Below are 24887 nucleotides of genomic sequence, written 5' to 3'. Positions count from 1 at the left end.
CTCTATTCAGTGCCAACAGATCAGAGTTGCTAGTTTGACAAAACAGATGTTTCTTGATAATAGAAAGCTAATCATGCTTTTATCATGTTCTGCATTAATTAGGATTTAATATCTGGATGCAGAGTATTTCTAGTATTTTTGGAGGACTAACATGGAGTCCAAAGGAAGCCTAATTTTTAATTTGGATTTTCAGATAACGGCTCAAGAAATAAGCATATATTTGAAAGAGCATTAAAAATGGTTGCTTGTAGGGATAGTGCTAAGAATACAGCTGAGAATTGAAACTTCCGGCCTTCGTGGTATTTTTGGCATTTAACTCATTGAACTGCTAAAACCAGACGTTTTAGGCGCTGAAATATTTAACAAAAAACACTTACTGGTTTCCAAGATCCTCCTGCAGAGGTTCTGGTTTTTGTTGGGGGTTTTTTTTGTTTTTTTGCTCGTCTCTGCAAATGAAAAATGTGTTTTTAGGTTTGAAATTTTACCCAATGACCCATGCACGCGCCAATTCGGCGCCAAGAAGCTTACCAGCTGTAAACAAACATCGTATCTGCAAAGAGAGCGTGTCTGTCCGAGGGAGGCGACTGTTAATGTCAATTCAGTATTTGGAAACCGTGGCCAACACGGACTTGGAACAGCTTCGTTCACTTCCGCCGCTGCCATTGCTAAAAAAAAAAATACATTCTAATACGGTGCAGAAAATCAACGTCATCGTTGCCGACCACCTCCTCCTTCGAGTGGCCCTGTCGGAAAATCGACCGGAAACAATCCTAGTTGAGGGAAGAAAGCCCAGACTGCTTGAAGCCAGAATTTTTTATTATTATTTTTTTTGAGCAGAATTTCACCGAAAGTTAATGGTCAACCTTCCAAGATCCGTATCTGAAACAACACACCCCAATTTATATAACATATTCACTATATTACATTTGAAAACTATTTTTAGTAGTGGCTTGGCTTTCTGACCACTGCTTCTGTAACTCCTCACGCCCCTTGTGCAAGAAGAGTAACTACTATACATAAATTCACGAACGTTAAATCGTTAGTACAAGTAATTTTCTCATTTTAGGAGATATAAAAATACGTTCCTCACTATATATATACACACAGAGATATAGATATATATATATCTGTGAGTGTGTGTTATGTTACATAGCATAGACATAAAACAGTAGGGAATTCAGTTTCAAGATTGTCCAAAATGCCATCCTTATTTTAAACAATATTGTTTAATATAAGGAACTGCCATTTCTAAAACTACACCGACGAAACATTTGGTTCATTTTCCACAAAATTGCCTTTATTGGACATTTTAGCCATCATCTTGCTTTTTGTTTGTATTGTGCCGAACGGTGCCACCCACAACTGTAGTTTTTACTCGTGTTTGGACAATGCAGACAATAAATCCCAACAACTGTAGACGTCTGGTTGATTTTCAGTATACATTTGTATTTAGAGATCGAAAGAGAAGCCGACGGGGAAAAAAAAAAAAAAACCTCAAAATTTCAGGCTGGAAAGCTGTTTGTCAGAATTCCATTTTAAGAAACGCGTTTCTGTGATCCTCTGATCCTCTTGAACAGAAAATGCTTTACAAAGTAGGACTTGGACCATCTTGCAATGAGCATTTATGGAAGATAAAGAGAGAGAGAGAGAGATGGCAATATTACATACAGGCATACATTATTTGGCATGAGAAAACAACAAAAGTCAAAAATTAGGTTACATTTATTAAATCATGAGTACAGTAAAATGAATATTCCATATATATTAATGAAATTTGTTTGCTTTATTACTGTGCAAAACAACATATACATATCTATTAATGTGTAAGAAGTACAGTATCAGCAAATGGGCCCCATGGTGACGCAGTACTCATAAATGTAATCAGATGACTAAACGACTTCATGTTCCTATAAATACTTTGCCAATGAATTGAAAATAGCGTCATTTCTCAATCTAACACACGTGACAATGGCTTACACGGAAAACACATTTTAAAACAGTTACCCTGTTATGTGCCTAAAACAGTAAGGTACTATATTTTCAGTTATCTGTGGGCGGTTCTGATCCATATTCTACCAATATATGAGGTATCCAACCAAGTCTTGCATAGAAAAAAAAAAAAGAGCTGATTGGAAAACACACTATAAATATTATATCAGATGACCACTCCTTGGTGAAATAAGAAATAAAAATAGGTAAGTATTCAAAAACAACAAGCTAACTTGATTGAAAAGTTGTTTCTTTTTTGTGTGTTTTTTTTTTCACATATAAAAATAATTCAATAGCTCTTAATCTCCCTGCCCCGTTCAAAGCCTGCTACCCCAGGCTCATAGTCTAACCCACCGTTTTCATTCATCAGTGTCAATACAGGCCATTGTCATCGCAAACGTGGAACAGTGGATTGTTGGGAGACCGTGTTGCTCTTCGCCTCAACAGACCAGGAAACTGATCTCCGAGAAGCTGAGATTGGAAAAAAAAAAAAAGATGCACATTCCAGCCTTAAATCAGCTCTACCTTGTCAGCAATTGTGTACACAGTGATTTCCTACACTTCCCACAATGCCGTTGTTGTTATTTTCTGTGATTATATTTCAAATTCAAAGAATGTTAGAACATGGCTGCGCTACATTACAGAGTTAATATTACATCCATTTATGTCCAGGAGATGAAGAACTGCGGCCAAGTAACAGAACCAATAGTGTTGAACGGCTTCAAGGTGGATTTATCCCTTAAATCTGGACTGAATCAAACCATTTATTGCAACAGATGGCTTTACGCTCCCCAAACAAGCATCTTCTGACTACGTCACAAACTTGCCTCCAGGCTACAAGTACCGCTTAGGCAAGTAAATGTCTCAAGCCTACTGTTTCGCTACAACAGAACTTTAAATATAGTCTGTTAAACCCAAGTTAAAAAGACGAAGAAAAAAAAAAGTTCACGATTTGTGCGTGGCTTTAAAGCCAGGAACAAATCCGACACAGTTGTGATGCACCATTAACAGTGACTGGTTTCCAGGGGTTGGGGTTTGGAAGACAGTTCTGGTCCTCTGAACTCAGTTGGTCACGGCGTTTATCGACCCGACAACCAATGAGAGCTGCTCTTTCTCTGGTTCAATCAGAACAAATCTAGCCTGTTTAAAAGCATGAAGCGGTGGGGAATTACACGGTAAAGATATCAAATTTGGACTTTTATTCTATTTTCTAAACATTTGTGCACAAAAACCATCAGTTTGCACTATAGACTACACATCAAACAGTAAAGTGCCGTCCAATCACTTATGTTTTAATATTTTAAACTCTTACAGCTCTGACTGTAGCTAATTTGAACGAGATTATTTTATAACACTGCCTTGATGACTCCAAAGCAGCGCTACAAACGAGGGTCAAATGAACACTGGTCCAACATGCTTAGAAGACGTGAACGACCTGCATTGCTTGGATGGAACATGTGTACTTTTATGTAAACCTTTCAAAAAAAACTCCTTTCAAATCAGTTTAAAGGAGCGTCCCAGGGAGAAATCGGCGTCCAGTACCCAGGTGGAATCCGGAGGATTCGTGGCCTACACTGTGGAAATGTCATTAAACATTCATTCATCCTGTCTGTGTTTGACCAGAAGATGGCAGCGCAGGTCAGGAAGCTGGTTGTATACTGGGAGGGTGAAGGCTCTGTCGGCTGTGAAGCAGCGTTGTGTTCTGGCGGGCAGTGATAGGTGGAGCTCCGGCCTCGCTGGTGTGTTCGGCTTTTCTTTTTTTTTCTCTCTCTCTCTTTCTGTTTTGTTTCTACGGCGTTTTGTTTCCACGGCGTTGAGGTGAAGGACCTTCAGCGCCGTTAGCTCGGAGTCCCTTGTTGCTTGAGGACTGTGTAGACGTTGTCCACTTTGCTCAGCCTCTCGAAGAACGGGATGAGGTCGAGCAGCTCGGTGTCGGACATGTCGTCGAACCAAGAAGCAACGGGAACCTATACAGAGAGAAGATGGAGAATATGTAACGTCACTCAATGCAATGACTAATAACCAGCTGCCATAGGAAAACAGGATGAAATGTCCAGAAACAGCGAGGGCTGTGTGTGCACTCACTGCGTTGTCGGGATGGAAGATGTAGGAGGCGGGGGAGTTGTCCACAATAATGACTTTGTTGAGATCACGACCCAGACGACTCAGGTCCTTCACATAATTACCTCGGTGGAAAACGCATGACTCCCTAAAGAGGCGGCAGCGGAACGCGCCCCACTTGTCCAGGAGGTCAGAGACGGGGTCTGCGTACTGTCGGAAAGACGCGGTCAGATTTACGGGACCCGTTTAAGGACGCCAGAGCAGCAGGCAATGATCTCAGAAAAGTGTCGTCGATAAAACTAAACATATAGCCGAGTAAGTTCTCCCACAATCAAATGTGTAGTTTAACACAACGTCAAAGTGGAAGTTGTTAATTGTCCAAAAAGGGAATTTTTTCAACGCTAAGGCAGAAAGACATGAGCAAAGGTCGATGTTCAGCTATTCCCACTCTCTTACTGCAAAGTGGGAAACATTTACAGCAGACGCTAATCTCTCCAGGAGAAAATAATCCTTTTCCAAGAGGTTTGCATAAACGAATGATTTTTCAAAACTGTAATGAAGAATGAGATGAAAATCCAAAGCAGAAATCTTAACAGATGAGCATCACATCCCCTACTCCAACATCTCTAACTGTACAAGCAGACAGATTTAAAAAGGTGTGGCAAAAGCAAACGAGGAGAATTAGCAGTGTCATACACGACATGTTAGTCTGGAATAGCTGGTAGCATGTCATGACGGACATATACTGACAGTCTTCAGTCAGAGGCCTCTTACTATGTATTGTAAGACTGACTGCTACAGGAGGTCCTTTTTCCCTGCATTTTTTTGTACATTACCTTATTATAGTCACAAGTTAACTCAAAGTTCTGTGGAAAGAAAACTCAAAACATTGCAAACCACTTTGTATTTCTTCACAGATTAGAAATCCATCACTCTACACCATGTTGCATCACCTCTGCCTGCAAACGTTTAGAAATATTTCCTGTTCCTGCTTGACAACATTATTTCAAATGCTCAACCGCCTAACAGTGCCTCCTTTGACATGTTTTTATTTACTGCAAGAACTGTTAAAGGTCAGGCTTTTCCACAACGGATTACCTTCTAATTTACTGAGCAGAAATGACCAGATTATCCTCCACGCTGTGGCTGTTACCTTTGCTAAACTGGCAGTGAACAGGACACACTCGAAGAGCTCTCCCATCCTCTTCAGGAACTCGTCGACATGCGGCCGCTTCAGGACGTACACCTGGAAACACAGGAATCCTCAAATCGGCCTCATTTTTGCTCTGAAAGGCAACGTGTGTCTGCAGACTCCAGCCGACAGAGTCACACATGTCTGAATGCAAAACGCAGCTGAGGGCAGCATCAGACTTGCATCTGCAGCCGAATATCAAGGTATGTGCATAGACGGCAGTCAGATGGCGTATGCGAGCCGGTGAGGTTCTCCTGAAGGCGGTGGAGTTGGCGTCTGAGGCCGGCGTTCCTGAACCAAGTCATCCGGAACAGGCTGTGCTTGTCTGAACAAACCTATCCTGGATTACTTGAATCAGGCCCAGAGCCATGAGGCACGTCGTCCCGCTCCGTCAGCCACTTGAACTCAGGCGCCACCTGCAGACTCGGCCAATCAGAGACATGGGGAGACGACGGAGCGGCGTTACCTGGTGTACGGTTCCATCTATTTCCACGGGAATGATGAAATCTGCATTGTTCACAGGCTGGTCGAAAGAGACAGACAGGGAGACGTTAGTAATTAAAACATCCAGCGTCTCTGTACAGACTACAGCGTTGCCTTTTGGAGAATGAAAAAAGACTTTGTATGAACATTTGCACCGAACGGTGTCGATCTGGTTTTTAGGAACCAGCCGGTCAGTCGATGGGAATTCACCGACAATCAGGAACAGACTGAGTTAAACAGAGAGAAACTGAGCTGCTCTCTGGTTTCTTTAAGACATTTTCCTTACATATTAAAAAAAAAGAACACCCTTGACTTCAGTAAACTCGGTGGGTGAGCTGCCCTGGTCCTGGAGCTGCAGTAGAAGTCCCCATCATCACACTCCCACCACTGTGTTCCTACATGTTCTCCATGTCTACTTTTCCAGACTCACGTTTCCATTTTGTAGGCCATTTTGTGATATTACCAAAAAAAGCAAATGGCAGACTTCACTGTGGTTATACAAACACTCTAAAATAGAAGACTGAATATGTCAAGAGATGGGCAGGAAGGAAGGAAAGAACAAAAAAAGGAATAAACAAAGGAAGGAAGAAAAGAAGAAACAAATGACCAAAAATGAATGAATGAAAATCATAGAACAAAGGACATGGGGAAGGAAAGAAGGGCACATGGAAGGAGACAAATAAGGAAGAAAGAAAGGGGAAGAGACAGGAGTTTACAAAAGCAAATATTTTTCAATATTCCTATTCCAGTTATCCAGACATTAAAAAAAAGCACTTGAATCAAATTCCAGACTTTTCCAGACTAAGCAAGAGCGCTGCAGTTGACACGATCCATTTCTGCTGACATGTTAGATTTAGTTTTCTCCTAAAGTGGAATAGAGGTCTCACGTCCAACTTGTTTATTCAACTGAAGGCTTCCACCTGTCTGTTTCTAACCCTGCTGTCTGACCTTTGAACCTGGCCTGAGCTCAGCACTATCAGACCTTGGAGTGGATTTGCTGGGAGGTCTACTTCCGGGAAGACTGGCAAAGGTTAAATGCTTTCCACTGACTTGGGGTATTTTGGCCTTACAATCATTCCCACATTGATGGACAGGAACAATTTCTTCCCTGGAGTCCTTGTTATTGTCACGTTTTGGTTGTACCCATAATCCCCCAGTGACTCACCTTAAAAGAGCTGTGAACCAACGTCTCGTCCAGGTCTATCACCACACAGATCTTCCCGGCGTCTTTTGACTTGGCTGGAGGCAGCAGTGGCTTGACCTGGACAGAAACACACACGTTGACCGCAAACCCGACACCATCCTCTCTGATTCAACCGAAGGAGGAAGTCAGCACACCTTGGAGACCGTCCCATTCTCCTCCACTAAGAGAGGGGCATTGTTGTTGACGGGCAGGGGTTCAGGCTGGTCCCGGCAGAGGCAGCAGAACAGGCCGGAGAACAGGCCTCTGCTTCGCGGCTTCTTAGATGACAGGGAGGGAGAAGAGCCTGCAGAAAAGACAGAAATTCACACAGTCAGCCTTAACCTCCCGGGCTGTACGAAGATGACCACATTGAAAAGGAATGAGGCGCAACTACTTAATTTTAACCACTTTCTGCTTTAAACAAAAAAAAAAAAGTTTGATTCTTCCCTGATGCTTTGTGATGAACGTCATAAGTGAGGCATTGTCAGGCGAGCTGCGGATGCTCGGGTATGACGAGGAAACCCAGAGACACGCCCACAATGAAGCCAACGGGAGGCTAAAATAAAACTTCCCCTCTGGTAACCTTTGTCCAACTGGAAGCAGAAACAAAGAAAAGCTGCGTTTTGTAGGCCTCGGGTCATGTTGACGCTCATCACGACTTCTTTGTTTGAGGCAACTTATTTTTGGCTGACAGTGGTGCTAGTTGTTCCATTGTTAAATTGCTAATTTTTTATTTATTTTTAATAATTGTCTTCACAGACTTGGTAGTTGTGACACAAATAAACACCTGCCTTGAGTTTCGACAGATTGATTCAGCCCTTACACCAAGACCACGCCTTGTTTTTTAGGGGTGGGGGGCCATGACTTGGATGTATGTAAAATCAAAAATCTTTAGTCTTAAATATCAGCAATAAATTATTCATTAAGTGAAATTACATGCTTGATCTTTAATGGTGAATTTTGTCCACTGTTTCAACTATATGTCATAATTTCATTATGCGATAAAAAAATATATATATTCATAGGATTATTAACACAAACCCAGTTGTAAAACCTTGGTCTTCAGCCTAGGTTTGTTTATCAGTTGATCTGACAAACCATTGGCCAAATGATCAGTGCCCATCTGACTAGCTTGTTAGCTTCCTCCACTCTGAAGATTTCTTAGTTTTGTCCAAATTCAGGGAAGGGTACAGTCCTTTCTCTCAAACCCTGCGCACCAAGTCTCCTGCTTCATCCACCACTGGTACAACAACACAAATCTTCTGTTTGGCCTGCAATAAGTCTTAGGATAAGGTGGACTATGACCGGTCCTTCACATCTGGGGAGAAAGGGGAACACATTGGAAGAAGACTTTGAATTTAGACAGCCTTCGTCACTTTGCTGTGACATAATTGCCGTTCAAAAGGATGTAGCCCCTGAATGGCTATTACTTTCCCAACAAGCTTCCAGTGAAGACATCTTGCTACAGTCAAGACAACCAATATCAATAATGTTTGGAACTCTATAATATAAAACACTGAAACCAGGTTCACCAGACACTTATGACCACCTCAGACATACAGTACATCCAATAGAAGACATATGGGATCTATGGAAGTCCCAGGAATCTGGACAATCTGGAGATGTTATAGATGCCAATGTAGTTTCTTCTTCGTATCACGTTAAAAGTCTGTGGGGCTAAAGTCTGACCTCCATCCCTCCCAAAGGAACATTTGAAGAGAATCAAGACTTCCAGTAGAAAGTTTGGAAGTCTTTAATTGAATTTATAGCTAATTAAAGCTGTTGTATTGTTGGTCTCAAGTCACAATTGCTTATCTTAGTTACAAAGTTTATTCCTCCTCCCGTCAACCCTGTAATTAAACACTTCTCCAGATTCTCTTCTTCCTCACACCAGACTTTGCTTCCATCTCTGTTCTCTCGTTCCATCCGGACGTGACCGCGTTACTAACACACAAACCTCTGTTGTGCTGCTCTCACGCCTCTTTCTTTCCCTCCTCCTCCCCCCTCCATTTGTGGATTCAAACCAACGGTGTGACCCCTCCACCGGCCTCCGCCGCGTGCAGGCCAAAACAGGAAGAGGAAACAGACGGGTATCACTGGGAGGAAGCCTCCTTGCCGGCGGGTTTTAAGACGAGCGACGCTACTACTGTCCTATGATTTCAGAGTTTGTTTTCCTTGTCATGAACAGTTTCTTCTACGTTTCTGCAAATTCAGCCTCCTCTTTACCCCCAAACAGCAATTAAAGCTGTAATTTACAACAGATAAAGCATCTAATTCCATAGGAAACACACAGAGGAAGACTTATGTTTTCTTATTTCACTCCTTCATATCCTCAGGATTTCAGCTGCACTCCCATGGCCTTATTTGCTCTCAGGAGTCTTAATTCACTTCAGTGTTCCAGCCGCCCCCCCTGCGCCATCACATGCCTCTCTGCAAGAAAAATGTCCAGCTGGGTGCTGACTGCAAAACACAGAGCATGAATGAACTTACAAAGAAAAAAAAACGGGGCTCTGTGAAGATGACAAAGAGAGAGCGAAGCGGAACGTACTGGAGGCTTTTAACGAAGAAGAAAAAGATGTGTCCCCCCTGACTGATGGGTAAACCTGAAGCAAAGGTTTTAGGTCAAGAAATTCAAGTGTCAGTGATATTGTTCTGTGTCTTAAAAAAAACCAACTGATTTCACCTGTGTGGGGAAAAAAAAGTCTAGGTAGAAGGAAAAAAATTAAACTCAAATCCTAAGCTTAATTCTTTTAAAGTGAAACACAAACAGGAAGTCCATAGTCCATTGATTCTGAATAAATCAGCACTTTCTGTTTTCTCTTCCTGCTCGGCTTATCAGCTTGTTGCAAGTTGAGATGGCTGCGGACGGAAATAAACTCAACGCATATTTCCAGTGCAGCACAGAGAGACACTCGCTAGCTCTTCTGGCGGAACCAGAGGGACGCCCTTTAGAAAGACGGCTGCAGGAATGTGACGCAGCCAGATGAGACAGAATTCACTTTTCGCCTCTTCACATTGTTTTGATCCAAGCCAGAGGAGCTCTGGTTCCGATTGGCTGACATTGTAAACACTGACGTCTAAAATCATACCTCGACTTACGAGTGAATGTTTTTATTATTGCTATTATTATTTTTAGCAAATAGTAATATTTAACACTGCTGGAACAGCAACTAATAATAATAATGATAACAAAAATATAAATAAATAAAATAATTATGGCTATCATTATTTCTACTGTTATTATTAAAGGCTACAATAATGATAATGAATACTCTAATTACAACTAAAATAGTTATTACTATAGACATTAACTAGAGAACAACAATAAACATAATTATTACTATACTTATTAATATTTTGTATTATTAATTGACATAATAATAATAATAGTAATAAGTACTAATAACTATTAGTATTATTAATTACTACAGCAGCAACAACACTCAGTAAATATAATTACATCTATCAATTATTTATTACTATCACGCAAGAACAACAAAATTACAATTATAATAATGCTGTTTTGTGTTGTTAATACTAACCATTTTGACATCCATATTACTCCCATGCTTGTACACACACTTCCTATTGACTGTAAAACCATAAACTAGCAGCAAGGCCAGCACTGTTGCATAATCTGCTCACATGACATTCAACACTAACACTAACGCAGGCAGAAAAGTGCAGGGTGGCTTTTTTTTTTTTGCCCTCCAGAAGAACATCTAACAAATATACATAAGAGCATAAAGTTGTGGTGTAATGCAAGGTGTTGCATAATAGAGTTAAGTATCAAGTTTAAGTCCAATACGCCACCCAGAAGCCCCTTTGTTTCGCCTTCAGCTCTTTTAATGAGCTCCAGCCACTTCAAGAGGCCATGGAACACCAAAAGCCTTTATTTGCATTTATATTGCTCTAATTCTCCTTGTAAAAGTCTCCTAATTGTTATTTGAAACAAAAATTATTTTTTTTTAGCATTTTACAATCTTAAAAGAATAAAATACAACTCATGTGGTTTTCAACAGAGATCAAAGAATCAAGTAAAAAAAAAAAAAGAAAAAATTGCTCTGGTTACAGAACAATAACTGGAGCTGCTGTTTGGAGCCAAGCTGAGACGGAGACAAGGAGACAAGGAGACATGCAGACAAGGAGACAAGGAGACAAGGAGACATGGAGACAAGGAGACATGGAGGCTGGAAGGATCCCAACAGCCAACCGGAGGATGCTTTGTAACAACATAGCACCGATATGAACATCTATATCTATATCTGAATATTGCTCTTAAGGCTTACCGGTATTATGAACATTTTGCTACATTTCCTGACATCGCCTACATTACTTCAGATAAAACCCAACACACTGCATCACTGTCACATGACCAAACAAACACCGCATACAAACAAGGTGGAACATTTTTTTATTAGCTACTTATCAGACCAAAACCGACGTGTTCAACAATGATAAACATCGATATGTTAGTGTCGATATATCCCGCATCCCTACTTAATAAATTACCTTTTAAAAAAAACAATAACAATAATAATAAATACAACCTAAATGCAGAGACCTGGACTTTGACTGGGCCGTTGCAACACTTTTTTTTTTTCTCTCATCCAGCTTGCGCTCACAGATAATCTTCATATCTGATTTCAAGAATACTTCAATACATCAGATAAACTAGTTGTGCTGCAGAATACACATCACCTCCGTCACCGAGCCTTCCAGCTAAAAATAAATCTTTCCATCACAGCCGTTTTCATTTCGATTTACTCCGCGTTTCATTTCATTTCGGAGAGTTTCACGTTCGGACTTTAATGTGAACTTGCAGAACCGTCCGTTCGACGAAGATGCCCAGATAAAAGCTGATCAGCTGCTGCCTCCTCCAGCTAAACTCAGTAGTTACATAGGAGCTCATTTTTATGCTTTTTACACTTTTTATTTTTTATTTTTATAAAACTCATTGCCCTGTAAGAGCAGGCACATGGATTTTATTGCGGGGTAACTAACTAACAGTAGTGCATTAAACACAAATTCTGTTTTATGAAGTCAGTTATTGTGTTCTGGTGATTAAAATGCTCGGCTGGATTAAATAGTTTCCTCAGCCCGGCATAACTGCAGCCTGTCATCATTTCCCTGTAATAACCCACATCTCCCCCTCATGGTTTTTTTTGAATATTTCTGCCTCTTCATGCTCAACTTCAGACATCAGATGCTTCAGCTGAGTTCATCTACTCTCCCAAAGTCAGCTGCTAAAAACGTCACTGAATATGCCTTTTAAAAATCAGCTTTGATCTCACAGAAAGTTTTTGTTTTGTTTGTTTTTTTAGAACTAAAATAAAATAGACAACTATAAATTTATGGCAAATGTTTCTACAGTTGTGGAGAAAATGAGGACGATAAAAGGAAATAAACGAAGAAAAGTTTTTAATCTAGATATATAATAATATAGTAATATAATAACTGCAGGTTTTAGTAATTTTTCTGCTCTTAATCAAATATTTGCTCTTTAATTCAACACAATGGCACTAAAAGCAACAGTTTTATTTTAGAAAACCCATTCTCCACAAATATCAACAAGACGGAGAAGCAAATGTATCTCTCCGTGTTTTTATTTATTTTAAAACTGAAAGCACAAATCAATGAGTGGCTCTTTGAAAATGATGACACATTTCCTGTATAGCTATTTACCAAAACGTTTTATTTTATTTCTCCAAACATGGTTTATGTCGCTCGTCTGGGTAAAAAATGTCTCTTTCAGATTTCAGGCTCAAATATCAACATGGAGCTTCATCCAGTGGCTGTAAGCCATAGAGCCAACATTCCCAACATGCACCAGGGCAAAGTTACATAACAGACTCAGCTGCTCCACATGTAGAAGAAACAAACACGCGCGCACACCCCCACTAAGCATCTGCTCATGTTTCACCTGATCCTTTATTGCCAATAGATGCTCTTCTTCTGTGGTGGAGGTCTGATCTGCTGCTGCAATGCCAGCAGATCTGGGACTGCCGCTGACTCCAGGATTATCCAGTAACCTGCACCGTTTCTTGACCCAGATGGGAGTTAATGTTCAACTGGGACAACCGGAGCCGTACAGTATGCCGTTTTGTTCTGTTGGGAGTTTATCTCATTGCTACTCATCCAGGCATGTTGAGTCTATGTGTTCCTGTTTGCCTGAAGATCCAAATTGGTACAATTTGAAAATGAAAACTCGCATTTTTTTTTTCAGCCACTAAATACATAAAACCAGAGCAATTTCATTCAAATTTACAAATAAAAACAAAGTTCTCGTGTATACGCTGTGCTCTCCACACACTTTCTGTTGCAATCCACACCATTGTACCCTCTAAGGCAACCACCAGGTCCAATGCCGACACCAGGGCCTGAAACAAACGATGAGCTTGTGTGGTTACTCTTGATGAATGACGAGTTTTATTCTGAAAATCAGAAGCGTCCGTGTCCCGTCTGACAAGTAGGATGATTTGTTCGGCGTGATCAGTAGGACATTTCTGCTTCATGGCTAGCAACATCAACATTTATAGTCAGTAACATCTGTGTTCCCAACCAGATTTCCTTACAGCGTATTAAGAGTGAAATATAGAAACTTACTTTAAATCATCAGCTGTCAAAGTGGGAACAAAACATACCTCCAGCACGCAGAAACCGATACATGTTTGGTAAGCTCTTATAGACTTTAACGTAAAGTCGCGTCCAAACATCCAGACCTACAGGTACAAAACGACAAGAGGGCTGTTTCATAAAAGTAGAATTACGAAATCCAGGATAAGAGATACAGCCAGGCTTGACATGGCACCATCAGCTCATCTTGACTTCTATCAGTTTCACAAATACCAAACCAGATTCAGGAGGTGCAGCTACGTCGAGCCGAGCTAAAGTAATACAGATTTCTTCAACAGACCAATGAGATCGATCACAGATTCACTGATGCTACGCGCTATACATAAACTGCGCACATCATAAGTCACACCAAACAAACAGCATATTTCTATTGAGGATTATGAGGAATTGAAGAACTTCATATACAAGAAAAGAACCCTGCTTCAACAGCAAACGATCGCAGATCAATTGAATACATAATTAGCGAAAAATGTACATTTCCAAACCATTTTTTAACTAAAAATCGTTCCTAATCATTTGTCATTTTCTCAAATAAACAACTTTAACTTAATATGAACATTCATATTTATACAGAACAAACAAAAAATAAACACAAGGACATTTTTGCAGTATCTGGGAAGTGTGTGAATAAAATATCTATTACAATGGGCAAATAACTACTGATAACTTACAACGTCCCTGCCTATATCGCCTTTAATTAGTTTTACCTATAGTTAACTTCCCGATTGAGTTGTGATGCTTTTGTTTTGAAGGGACAATCTACTGTTAAACTGTTAGCGCAAAGGCAGCTTAACGGATAATTAGATAAAAATCATCTAATTATTAGCCCCCTTGATAGAGGCAAAAGCATATTTATGATTTAAATAAGTACAAGTATCAAAAGTATGCTAAAACTAATATGGATTTGTTTGATTACAATACATTTGTTTCTTTTCAGCCATTTCTCTAATCCTCCTAACACTGCAATGGTCTATTAAAGGCCTTTCTGTCAAACTAGAACAGTGGTCTTCAGAAACACAATCGAACAACAACATAATCCACATGGATCATTTTAAAATTGACAATGGTACTTTCTACCATCAATGTTAAAATACTTGACTGGATACCAAAATTAATTGATAGTATTTTAATGCAGCCTAATTAAAAATGTAGAAGCAGACAGACTAGAAAACAGAATTGGTAATTAAACTCATTGGTTTCTGATCGGTGTGATCGATGACTGAACAGATCAGGCTCCAGGCTTAACTAAACCTGGCTGTTAGCGCGGTCTGGAGCAGGCTAAATCGCCATGGTAACCTATGCATTACTGCTTTTGTAGACAGAGGTTTAACTTGGCCAGGATATCTGGAAAATCCCGGCTTAATCCGCTGCCCCGGTTTTTGAAAAAGTCATCAGCAAAGTCAAAAATTGCAAAAAATGACAAAACGCCCTGATGAACATTCACTGCTCAATATCAAAAAATATCAAATCATGCAGGTTTGTTAAACTCCATCAAATGAAATAGGATGTTCTACCAGACATTGTGACCAAGAGGTCTATTGCGATTGCCTTGTTGAACACACTGATACTCCACTGACAGATCATATCTAGTATTCTGCACCATTCTACTTATGAACAAAAGTTTCCATGTCCAAGTATGGCTAAAAAAAAAAAAAATGATTGTGCGAAAAAGTACAATATTCACTCATTTCACAAAGTAAAAGTCATATTTGTTACACATAGAGTGAAATATTTCAAGCCTTTATTTATTCCAACATTGATTAAGGCTTACAGATAATAAAAATGTTCAAATCAAAGGCCTCTTGCCTTTGTTCCAGATATGCGATATTAGGAAAATATTTGCAAATTGGTCTTCACTCATCTGACTTTGTGTCATTATGGTTGGCCTTATGTTGGAGGCTCCAACAGCTTCACACTTCTTCAAGGTTTAGGAGTGTATATGATTTATGGTGCTTAGTTAGGGAATATTTGTGAGGTCAGACACTGGTGTTGGACAAGAGACTACCCAACTCTACCTCGGCAAAGGTCTAAAAATCAACCACGGTTGCCTTCTGCTCTCCTGTGAGAGAGGTTTGACTGACAGACCGGCCCACCGGGTCATGTCTGCACAGTCAACAACTCAGTGACTTTCTCACTACATTTAGCAACATTTCAGACAAAAGAATTGGTATCAGCCAAAATCGGAATTGGCAAGTAAGGCTTTTAAAAGACGGTAACCGGCCTAATTGAAGAAATGGGACTGATTGGAACACTTGAATTCAACACTTTGGATGGTTAATCCAATATTGATGGATTAGCCAAAATATTGGATAATCCAATATACCAATAATGGACAATAATGGATGCATACACTACATAACAGTGTATGCACATGTTGTCCAGTCTAGTTCATACCCAGAAAAAGTCGGCTCATTATAGACAGAGTGCAGCAGGCTGGTCAGTTGTGGGAATATAAAAAAATAAAGAAAGGCTAGAAGTTAGCCGATATGCTAGCACCTGCATCATTTTATGACAGCATGCATCTGACAATACAATAAATATAATTAAGCAGAAAAGAATATCTATTATTGAAATATGTGGTTTGTCTTATGTCTCCTGTCATGCTAATGACATTCACCTACAATTTGATCATGAGAGTAAGGATACCATAAAGTTGACACTTAGTAACTACAGTCAGTCCTTACTTACTGATCATACACAATTAGCATTAAAGCTAGATTTTGTTTCTAACAAATCACACCGAGCTTTTCCACACTGACACCCAACAACAGCAACTTTCCAACAAACGTTTGTCAGATATTACACAACACATACGTATAAATCTGATATTTTAAGACCTGTAAATACTGCATTGTCTATGCTGATGTAGGAGATTTCTAGAGTGTTGGCCGAAGAGCCAAAACTCTAGAAATACAAAAGCTAAACTGAATCAAAGACCTAGATCCCCTTTAAGCTGATTGATTAGAGTAAAACAAAACTATTTGTTTCATGTTGTTTTTTTTTTTTATATATATATAAATACTTGAATTTTGTAACCCCTTCCACCACAAAAATATCCACAAGAGAAAACTGTATTTTCCACTCTTCTTCGTCTCAAGTCTGCATAGCTCCCACATCGAAACTGATATTTATGGTTACTAATGGAAACCATACCAATCATTAACATAAGACCTTAAAATTATATATAAATAATAACTGCCCATCAAAAAAAAAAAAATGCTGAATAATTTTTAATTACTTTTAAACATCTTCAATTTTAGCAGAAATGAAAAGAAAAATGTGGAATATTTGTAGTTTCGCTAAAAAAAAGTTTGAGATCGGAAATGTTGAGTAAACGTCTAAGTGATGCATATTATAAAATGTATCAAAACGGACTGCGAAAATAAAAATAAATTAGGGTATTTGCATGTTTAAGCAACAATATTAGGGCAATATTCTATAAAACTTTCACAAGTTTTTTTTATTTTTATTAAATTGAATTTAATGGTGTTTCAGAATTTATCTGCAGTCTGAAGTAAGGATCTTTAATAGTATGTAATTAACATTATATTTATTTAAAGTAATATGGCGTAATAATTACTTTTATTTGACTATTTTCCTTAATATTCATGATATTTTTCAGCACTCTTACTTATTTTAATTGCATTTCTTTTGTAAAGAGAGTAGTATACCGATGCAAAAAAAAATAATAATTTGACAGGTTGGGTTGATGTGTATGATCACGCTGTGGGGACGTCACTTCCTTTATTTTTTTATCAGAGGCCAAAAGGCCGCAACGATCATCTCTGTCCGCACAACCACCAAACTTTCGCAGTCCGACTGCGCCAAGTTGTTTTCTGATTCTTTTTCAACGGGAAATGAGAGAAGTAGAGCCGCCTGTAATGAGCCGTAAGCAGATTACTGCAGTTTTTTTGGATGTTGAACTCTGACCACGCAGCTGCAATAGAAAAGAAAAAACAAAAAAAAAAACAAAAAAACTTTTCCTGACATGACAGCAGAGGACAAAAATGAAGACACTCACCCCTCTCTGACGCGGCTTTACTTCCCTCGTCATCCCGGCTCACTTGGGTGATTATTGAGGACGGATTGTCCATCACGTCCGAGTCCCGGACCTCACGCTTTAAACTTCTGGGCTGTTTCGCCGACTCCGGTGCCGCCGCTTGAGCTGAACATGTACGAAAACAAAACTGAAAGGCGCCGGAAAAGTGGCAAAGCGGTCGCCTAAAGCGCGTCCATTAGCGCCGCCGGAGGGTCCGCTCGCTAAGCCGCTGACGTAGAAAGTTAGAAAGTTACCAAACATTTGTTTTCAAAGAGTTGGCAACTTTGATTCAATATGGTGCTCAACTCCGTTCGCAATTTCAAGATACAAACACGGAGGTTTCAAGGCGCCCCTCGTTCACTTAAAGTGGCGCAGGAAGAGGGAGCCGCCGTCACCGACACTCCGCCTCGACGCGTCGACACATTTAGCCTCGGTCCCTTAAACCGAACGGGACAAAGTTGCTCCAAAAGTTACACCGTGTTCTTTTAAGTTCGAAATACTCCACGCACCTTCATGATATGCCTATGGTTTATCGTGTAAACTTGTTAAAAGTGCGCAGAATGCGCTCGGGACAGAAGGTTACGGTCTGAATGTGACGTAAAAAGTCGAAACTAAATGATAAGTATTCAAAGACAGCTCATTTGTTCAGTTGTTACGAATAGTGGTTTTTTTTTTTTTTATGTTTGGGTCGCTGTAGGCTGCAGCGTTTCATATTGGTTCTAAAAACAACCTCAAGAGCAAAACGTTTTAAAACTTTTTTTTTTTTTTTTTGGTCCTTTGAAGTGGCAGCAGCTAAGAAACGCCCAGTTCGGGTCTCCTTGAAACTGCCTACAGTAAGGGAGCGTCACAAAAACGTTTCTTTACCACCAACAAAAACAGTTTCCGTCATTTTTATAAATTCAAAAGAAATGTTTGCAAAACAATATAGATTTTTTTTTAAGGTTTGAGCAAAATAACAATTTCTTCGTACCCTTTACGATTAAGTATTTTGTAGAAAAAAAACCTTAACTGCGAAATAATAAAAAAAAAAATATATATATACATACAGTACATGCACTAGCCACAATATCAGGTACACAGATATATAAAATAACAGTCCTCGGAGATTTTTGATCCATATTCTTCCATAATACTACTACAAGGTTCCTCCAGAATTGTTTGGTGCACATCTACAATGAGAATCATTGTCGACATAACGCCACAAAATTGCTCTTAAATGCAACTCTTTAATGCAACTTGCAAGTGACATGATATAGCTGTTTACAAATGTTCGCACTTGTTCTAATTACTTAATTACCCTATGCATGCTTTTTTACATTTACTGAAGATTATTTTTTCAAAAGGACAAAAAAAAAAGAAAAAATACAAATGCTGTACAAAATCCAATCGACTGACCTTATGCATTTTTCCCCAAAATAATAATCCAGTCCTGAGGGGCAAGCGAGGAATAAAAACTTGTTTTTGGACAGGCACAGGAAGGCACCCACGGCTGAGTTCATCGCCTATTCTCAAGTAGTCCAATTTGCCTCATTATCAATATCAACGGCATTCCACTTTCACCCGTACCTTTACACGATCCATTTACAAATCCATTTCATTACCATTAAATCCATTGCAGATTGCCATTATTAGTTGATGTTTAGTTTAATTTAGTTTTTTTTAAAGATTCTTTTTGACTGTATAGTGGCCTTAATTTGAAAGTGCTAAGACAGGAATGTAGGTAGAGAGAGAGGGGGGAGACATGTGGCAAAGGTCATCAAGCCAGGAATCGAACCTGTGACGGCCGCATTAAGGACTAAGGCCTCCTTATGTGGGTTGTTCTTAACCCGTGGGCCACCATTGCACCTCTGAGGTTCAGTCTTCTGAATGAATTATGGACAGAGATGGTCATAAAAACCACTTGGGATTTTCTGAAAACTAGGATTAAGATTTATGGTATTGGAGTCACGTATGCACACCTCCTTACAGCACCCAATGACAAACAAATGTAGAAAGACATACCAAATGTGAGAATGATTTTTATTCTTTGTTATTATGGTAAATTGACTGAATTTGTGTGGTGTGTTAGTAGCATAGCTAACCCTATGCTTCTGCATGTGAAAATGACTGCCGGATAACTTCTAAGGTCAGAGAAAACTAACGTTTAGATCATACTCCCCTGCCATTCAGGGCTTCCGTAGCAACCAAACCCATTTAGCAAAACACATTATATTCTCAAATGTATGAATATTTTATTACATACTATCTCATAAAAACATTTCCATATTTTTCCACATATAAACACCACAATTGGGTACATTTACAAATCTTGAACCATCCAAAGTCATACAAAAGGACTGAGAGAGCAACACATGAGGCATTCTAATGTCACAAGGACTCCATGTATATTTGCCTAAATGTGTGTACGGATGAGTTGCCTCTTGTAATATCCAGACACTGCACCCAGCTGATGAAGACACACATTAAATATGAAACTTTTTGACGTTTATCCGAGGCACTGACTGGACAACTGAGATCAACTGACTTGTAATACTGACAAACTACGGCAACCTAACGTCACGTTACACTTTATAGAAAAGCTACTGTTCACAGCCGGATCACGATTTAGAGTTGATCACAGAGCAAGCTGTACGACAGATTCCCCATAAACAGATTCCCTTTAGACTCAACGTCGATCACAAGCGTCTTCCTTTTTAAAAATATTGTCTATTCCGCCTTGTAGTTACATCGAAAAGTGACTCAAAGATGTGCACACACATGCAAATAAATTAACATGAAAAAAGTAAACATCTTTTAAAGAAGGGAAAAGCAATATTTTTGGTGTTTTAAAATGAGACAAAATGCAGAATAAGTTAGCAGCTTTAATAGTGGTACATTAGCATGACGATTACCACCAAACTGCATGACAAAAATGTGTTTTTAAGATAAAACTACTAAAGAAAGCATCTTGGTATCAACAGTGGTGGGCACCGCTCACTGAAAAGTTTGCTGCCCTAATCATCAAGATTAGTTCCGCTGATGCTGATGCACAACACCAACATTGTATTTAGTGGACGCTAATGCTAAAGTACCAACTGAAGTTTTGGTTTAGCATTAGCAAGAGACTACAACCCTCAAGAACCAATTTAATTTTGACATAATTTCCATCTTCTATAATTCAGTTAAATTTTTTATCTTGCTCTGTGCTGCGTATTATTTTGTTCCTGTATGTTTCTCGTTTGCTTTAAAGTTATTTGGTAAAAAGAAAGTTAGGAGGGGAAACAGAACCGGTAGCAGATGTCAAACCTTTTTCAACTGAAGGTTTACACAACAACCGAATAAACCAGAGCTTTAGAATTGATTTGGAAATATTCAATTAGGGAAAGCTAAGTGCACCTCTCTAGGTTAGCAAATCGCTGAATGAAAAATTAGCTCCACACGTTAGTGGAAGTGTGCCCACCACTGGATATCAAATGTAGGGCAAATTAAACTGCAATGTCAGAATTAACAAACGACAAAGAGGCTAAAACCAAAAGTCTTCCTGTCCTTTTAATACAGTTTATAAGGAGTTCATGAGTTGAATATATTCTCTGTGGTCTGCAGCTCCTGTTGAGTTTTTATTTGTTCCAAAGTAACACATGGACTCCCGTGTGGGTCCAACTGTCTGCCCGCGGTGCTTGGTATCAGCAGTGGTTCTGTTGGGGCGACTCCTGCCCAGTGTTCACTTGGGGCTGGGTAGGTGTGGCGCAGTGCCAGATGCTGGGCTGCGTGGCGAGCCCTGGTAGGTGCGCAGCAGCACCTTGTGCTTGGTGGCGCTCTCCGCGCGACAGCTCTGCTGCTCCACCAGGAACTCCTTGAGTCGGCTGGAGGTGAAGGTGAGCGTCTGCCTCCGGAGCTTCATCAGGTATGAGTCCTGCAGCCAGGCCTGGGTGAAGCAGTCCCGCGTGGTTGGACGAGCCCTGAAAACACACAAATGCAATTTAGGATCTTTATGCCCATAAATCCTACTGTTTCTTTATCACATTCTGTTGGATAAATGAGCAGTCACCATGGATAACTGCTCAACATCTTCTTGAGAAAAACTGAGGCACTTTGGGAAACATTTGGGTAGAGTTTGCTAGGGTCAAACTTGGCCATCAGGATTTTAGATTCAACTTGCCGAGGGTCCTTATCTTCAAAGGGCAGTCGACCACTAAGCCTGAGAGAAAAGAACAAGCAATATTAAAAGCTTGACAGCAGCTGCAGTACAGAACATCATATCAAATTCAACTATTAACACTTATAAGTGAGGTTGTGTGAAGTACGTATGAGAAGTCAGTGTTAGAGGTAAACCTACAGAAGCAAACCAAGACTCTTCGCCATGTTTTAAAAATACTCAAGTTTTTTACATCATGCAGCTTTTTGGTATTTGACTGTCAATTAATAAGTGCTTCTTTTATCAGCCAGAAAACAAATTCCACTTATTAAACCTAAATTACATGGGTGGATGAAAGAAATGAAATGAAATAACATGAGATTTATGTAGTGCTTTTCAGGACCCTCAAAAATGCTTTACAATGAAATGAGTCAATAACATTCACACACTGATAGTGGAAAGCCACTGGATAGCAGCTACAGCTGTACTGGGACAGTCTAAAAATGGATGAAATGGACACACAGACAGATGGATGAAAAGGTTGGATGGATAGATGGTCAGTCAAACTGATGGACTGATTGATGGGCTGATGGATGATTTGAAAATCCCGAATTAAAAAATGTTCCACCTGTCCAGTAGATCATCTCCACAAACTGTTATTCAAATTCTCCCACAACAGGAATCCAGACTGACCTTCCAAACGCAAATGAAGACTTTAAGGATGCGATGAAACTTACATGATGTAGGTGACGACTCCAACGGTCCAAATGTCGGCAGGAGGACCGACGACTTCCCCTTTGACCATCTCGGGAGCTTAACAGGAGGAAGATGTTTGAGAATCAAACTGCACTTTTGTTTTGAAGTGTGGAAGATGAGTTGTGACGTGGATCCTCACCCATGTATTCCAGGGTTCCTGCTCCTGTGCCCTGGGGTTCCAGGTTGAGGGGGTTGAAACTCTGAGCACTGCCAAAGTCTACAATCTTAACCACGTTAAGGTTGGTCACCAGGATGTTCTCAGGCTTCAGGTCTAGGTGGAGGACTCTGCGGCTGTGGAGGTACTCCACCGCCTGAAGGATTTGAACCAGGTAGCCAACTACATCATCCTCCGAAAACCGAAACCTTAAACAAAAAGGAGCATTTCAACAGCTGCCTGAGTCTATAAACCTCAGCTTGATATTCTCCTTCCTACCTGTCAGTGAGGCTGAACAGCAGCTCTTTGCCAGTGCAGTACTCAGCCACCAACACCAGGTACCGTGGTGTGATGTAGGCCTCGTGGAGAGCCATGACCTTCTCATTGTGAAGCGACTTTAGGATCTCATACTCCTTCAGCACTTCCTGCTTACTCTCCTGGCTATAGGGAATGATTTTGGCCATGTAGATCTTTCCGGTGGTGTTCTCCCTGCACTCGCGGATCACCCCAAACCGACCTCTGGACACAGGAGACACAGCAGCTTCAGCTACAGGAGCTACAAATCTAATCTGATCAAAAGGTGGACCTCCTAAGATACCACTGGACATACTCTTTGACATACTCAAAGTTGTAACTCTTTGAGTTGTGTTGTAACTCAAAAACACAAATGTGTTGTAATTTCTATTTGACAAAAATAACGTATTTTGAATTCTAAATAAAAAATAAGATTAAACATGAATATTTGGAGGGTGTTTCATGGAGTATTCGAATTTTTCCCCTGACTACAGTTGGATTCTCTCTAACCTGGCCTTCTCATCCAGGAAGGTGTATGGTTTCTGTGGAACTCCTTGTCTCAGAGCAGTAGAGGGCGTGTTGCGTCCAGATGGGGTGCTTCTGGTCGGGGTGTTGGCACCCTCTGCAATGGGGCTCAAGCTGGAGGCCTGCAGGACCGGTGGGGAAAAAGACACCGGGGCGGGAGCCACGTGTGCCATGGCGGCAGTGGTGGGGACGTAGCTGGGTACGGATGCAATCAAAGGTTTGGTAGGGGTAGAGGGCGGGCTTACAAGAGGAGGCGGGGTCTGGGTCATAGGGGTCACCACGTTTATCGGACTCTGGGGCTTGAACAAGTTGAAGGACGGAGAGGTTTTGACTGTGCTAGAGGAAGGCAGAGCGCTGCTTTGCTTTTCCTCTGGGGTTATGCTAGCAGACAGTGATGGAGGACCTGTGGGAGGGTCAGAGGTCAGGGCAGACGGAGGAGGAGGAGAGGTTGAGATGGTGGAGATGACTTTGACATCTGGGTTAGGTTTCAGTGCTGGTTCAGGTGGAGTTGGGACTATTTTTACTACAGCGACTGCAGGTGAAGCTCCTCCGTCTGCACAACAGATACAAGACAGTCATCACTGGGAGATATTGGCCTCATGTTATGGAAACTACATCTGCATTTAATATCTCAGTCTGTATCAGGAAGCTGTGATAAAACATGAGAGAAGATGGAGGATAACTTCATCATACTGTTTCTTCTTTGGTTGTTTATTATTACCTTTTGTCATGGTTATTACTCTAATTTGTCATTTCCACTTTCTGTATCATTCCTGTATCGATCCACATTAATAATGATATTACTGATTGTCTATATTAAGGTGTAAACCCACCTGTTGAGTCCAGGCTGACCGGAGCAGAGCAGTTGCTGTGAGGACCTTGTCCTGCCTTGCTGACGCAGGAGACTCTGAACCTAATGGCCCCCCCTAGTGGCAGGTCAGTAACATTGTAGTAACAATCTGCTATCCCAGTGGCCACAGTTACCCAGTTAGAATCAGCTACAGAAAAACACAAGAGATTTATTCTTTAAAAACTTACAGTAATAAAGCAAGCTGCATGAGTTCAACAAAAGATTAATGAAGATCAAGCTTGGAGAACATCTTGTAGTTAACATTATGGCCACTAGGTGGGAGCGTTGGCATGCTTATCAAGTAAATAATTAGCTTAGCATCTGTCACAGTGTATTATTTCCTCTTAAGATGAAATGAAAGCAGCTTGACTTATATAAGCAACCAATTTAGTAACATTTTAAACACAAATATGACTGTGAGGCCAAGACATTTTTAATAAACCTGTTTAAATACTTCATCTTCTGCTCCAAATCCAGGGTTCATAAACATTCCAGACGTTTTAACACTCATTTCCAGACTTCTCATGTCTTTACATTTATGCACATTTTACAATATTAAATACTAAAGTTGGCATGAATTTATAGAAGCTACTTTTAGAATCATCAGGGCT

General features: G+C 40.2%; 2 protein-coding genes across 3 annotated transcripts in view; both read right to left on the bottom strand.

The window, feature by feature from the left end:
- Positions 1-1596: 1596 nt before the first annotated feature.
- LOC114140754 (carboxy-terminal domain RNA polymerase II polypeptide A small phosphatase 1) lies at positions 1597-17949 on the bottom strand. The gene is made up of 7 exons (XM_028010957.1): positions 17566-17949; positions 7064-7212; positions 6891-6986; positions 5709-5765; positions 5204-5296; positions 4075-4260; positions 1597-3956 (listed from the first exon to the last, which is right to left on the bottom strand). Exons 1-7 carry the CDS (start codon positions 17636-17638, stop codon positions 3828-3830), a joined length of 783 nt encoding a protein of 260 aa, XP_027866758.1. The 5' UTR covers positions 17639-17949; the 3' UTR covers positions 1597-3827.
- A 2055-nt stretch (positions 17950-20004) lies between these two features.
- spega (striated muscle enriched protein kinase a) overlaps positions 20005-24887 on the bottom strand; it is a 46400-nt gene continuing 41517 nt past the window's right edge. For both annotated transcript variants that reach the window (XM_028010111.1, XM_028010112.1), the window contains 7 exons: positions 24260-24424; positions 23412-23979; positions 22887-23126; positions 22593-22816; positions 22435-22510; positions 21611-21760; positions 20005-21521 (listed from right to left, as the gene is read on the bottom strand). In XM_028010111.1, coding sequence (XP_027865912.1) covers positions 21284-21521; positions 21611-21760; positions 22435-22510; positions 22593-22816; positions 22887-23126; positions 23412-23979; positions 24260-24424 — 1661 coding nt within the window. In that variant the 3' untranslated portion in view covers positions 20005-21283. The remainder of the gene's footprint in view (positions 21522-21610; positions 21761-22434; positions 22511-22592; positions 22817-22886; positions 23127-23411; positions 23980-24259; positions 24425-24887) is intronic.

Source organism: Xiphophorus couchianus, chromosome 24, assembly GCF_001444195.1.
Source record: "Xiphophorus couchianus chromosome 24, X_couchianus-1.0, whole genome shotgun sequence".
Taxonomy (NCBI): domain Eukaryota; kingdom Metazoa; phylum Chordata; class Actinopteri; order Cyprinodontiformes; family Poeciliidae; genus Xiphophorus; species Xiphophorus couchianus.
The sequence above is the reverse complement of the archived record's forward strand: the minus strand, read 5'-3'. Positions and strand labels throughout refer to the sequence as shown.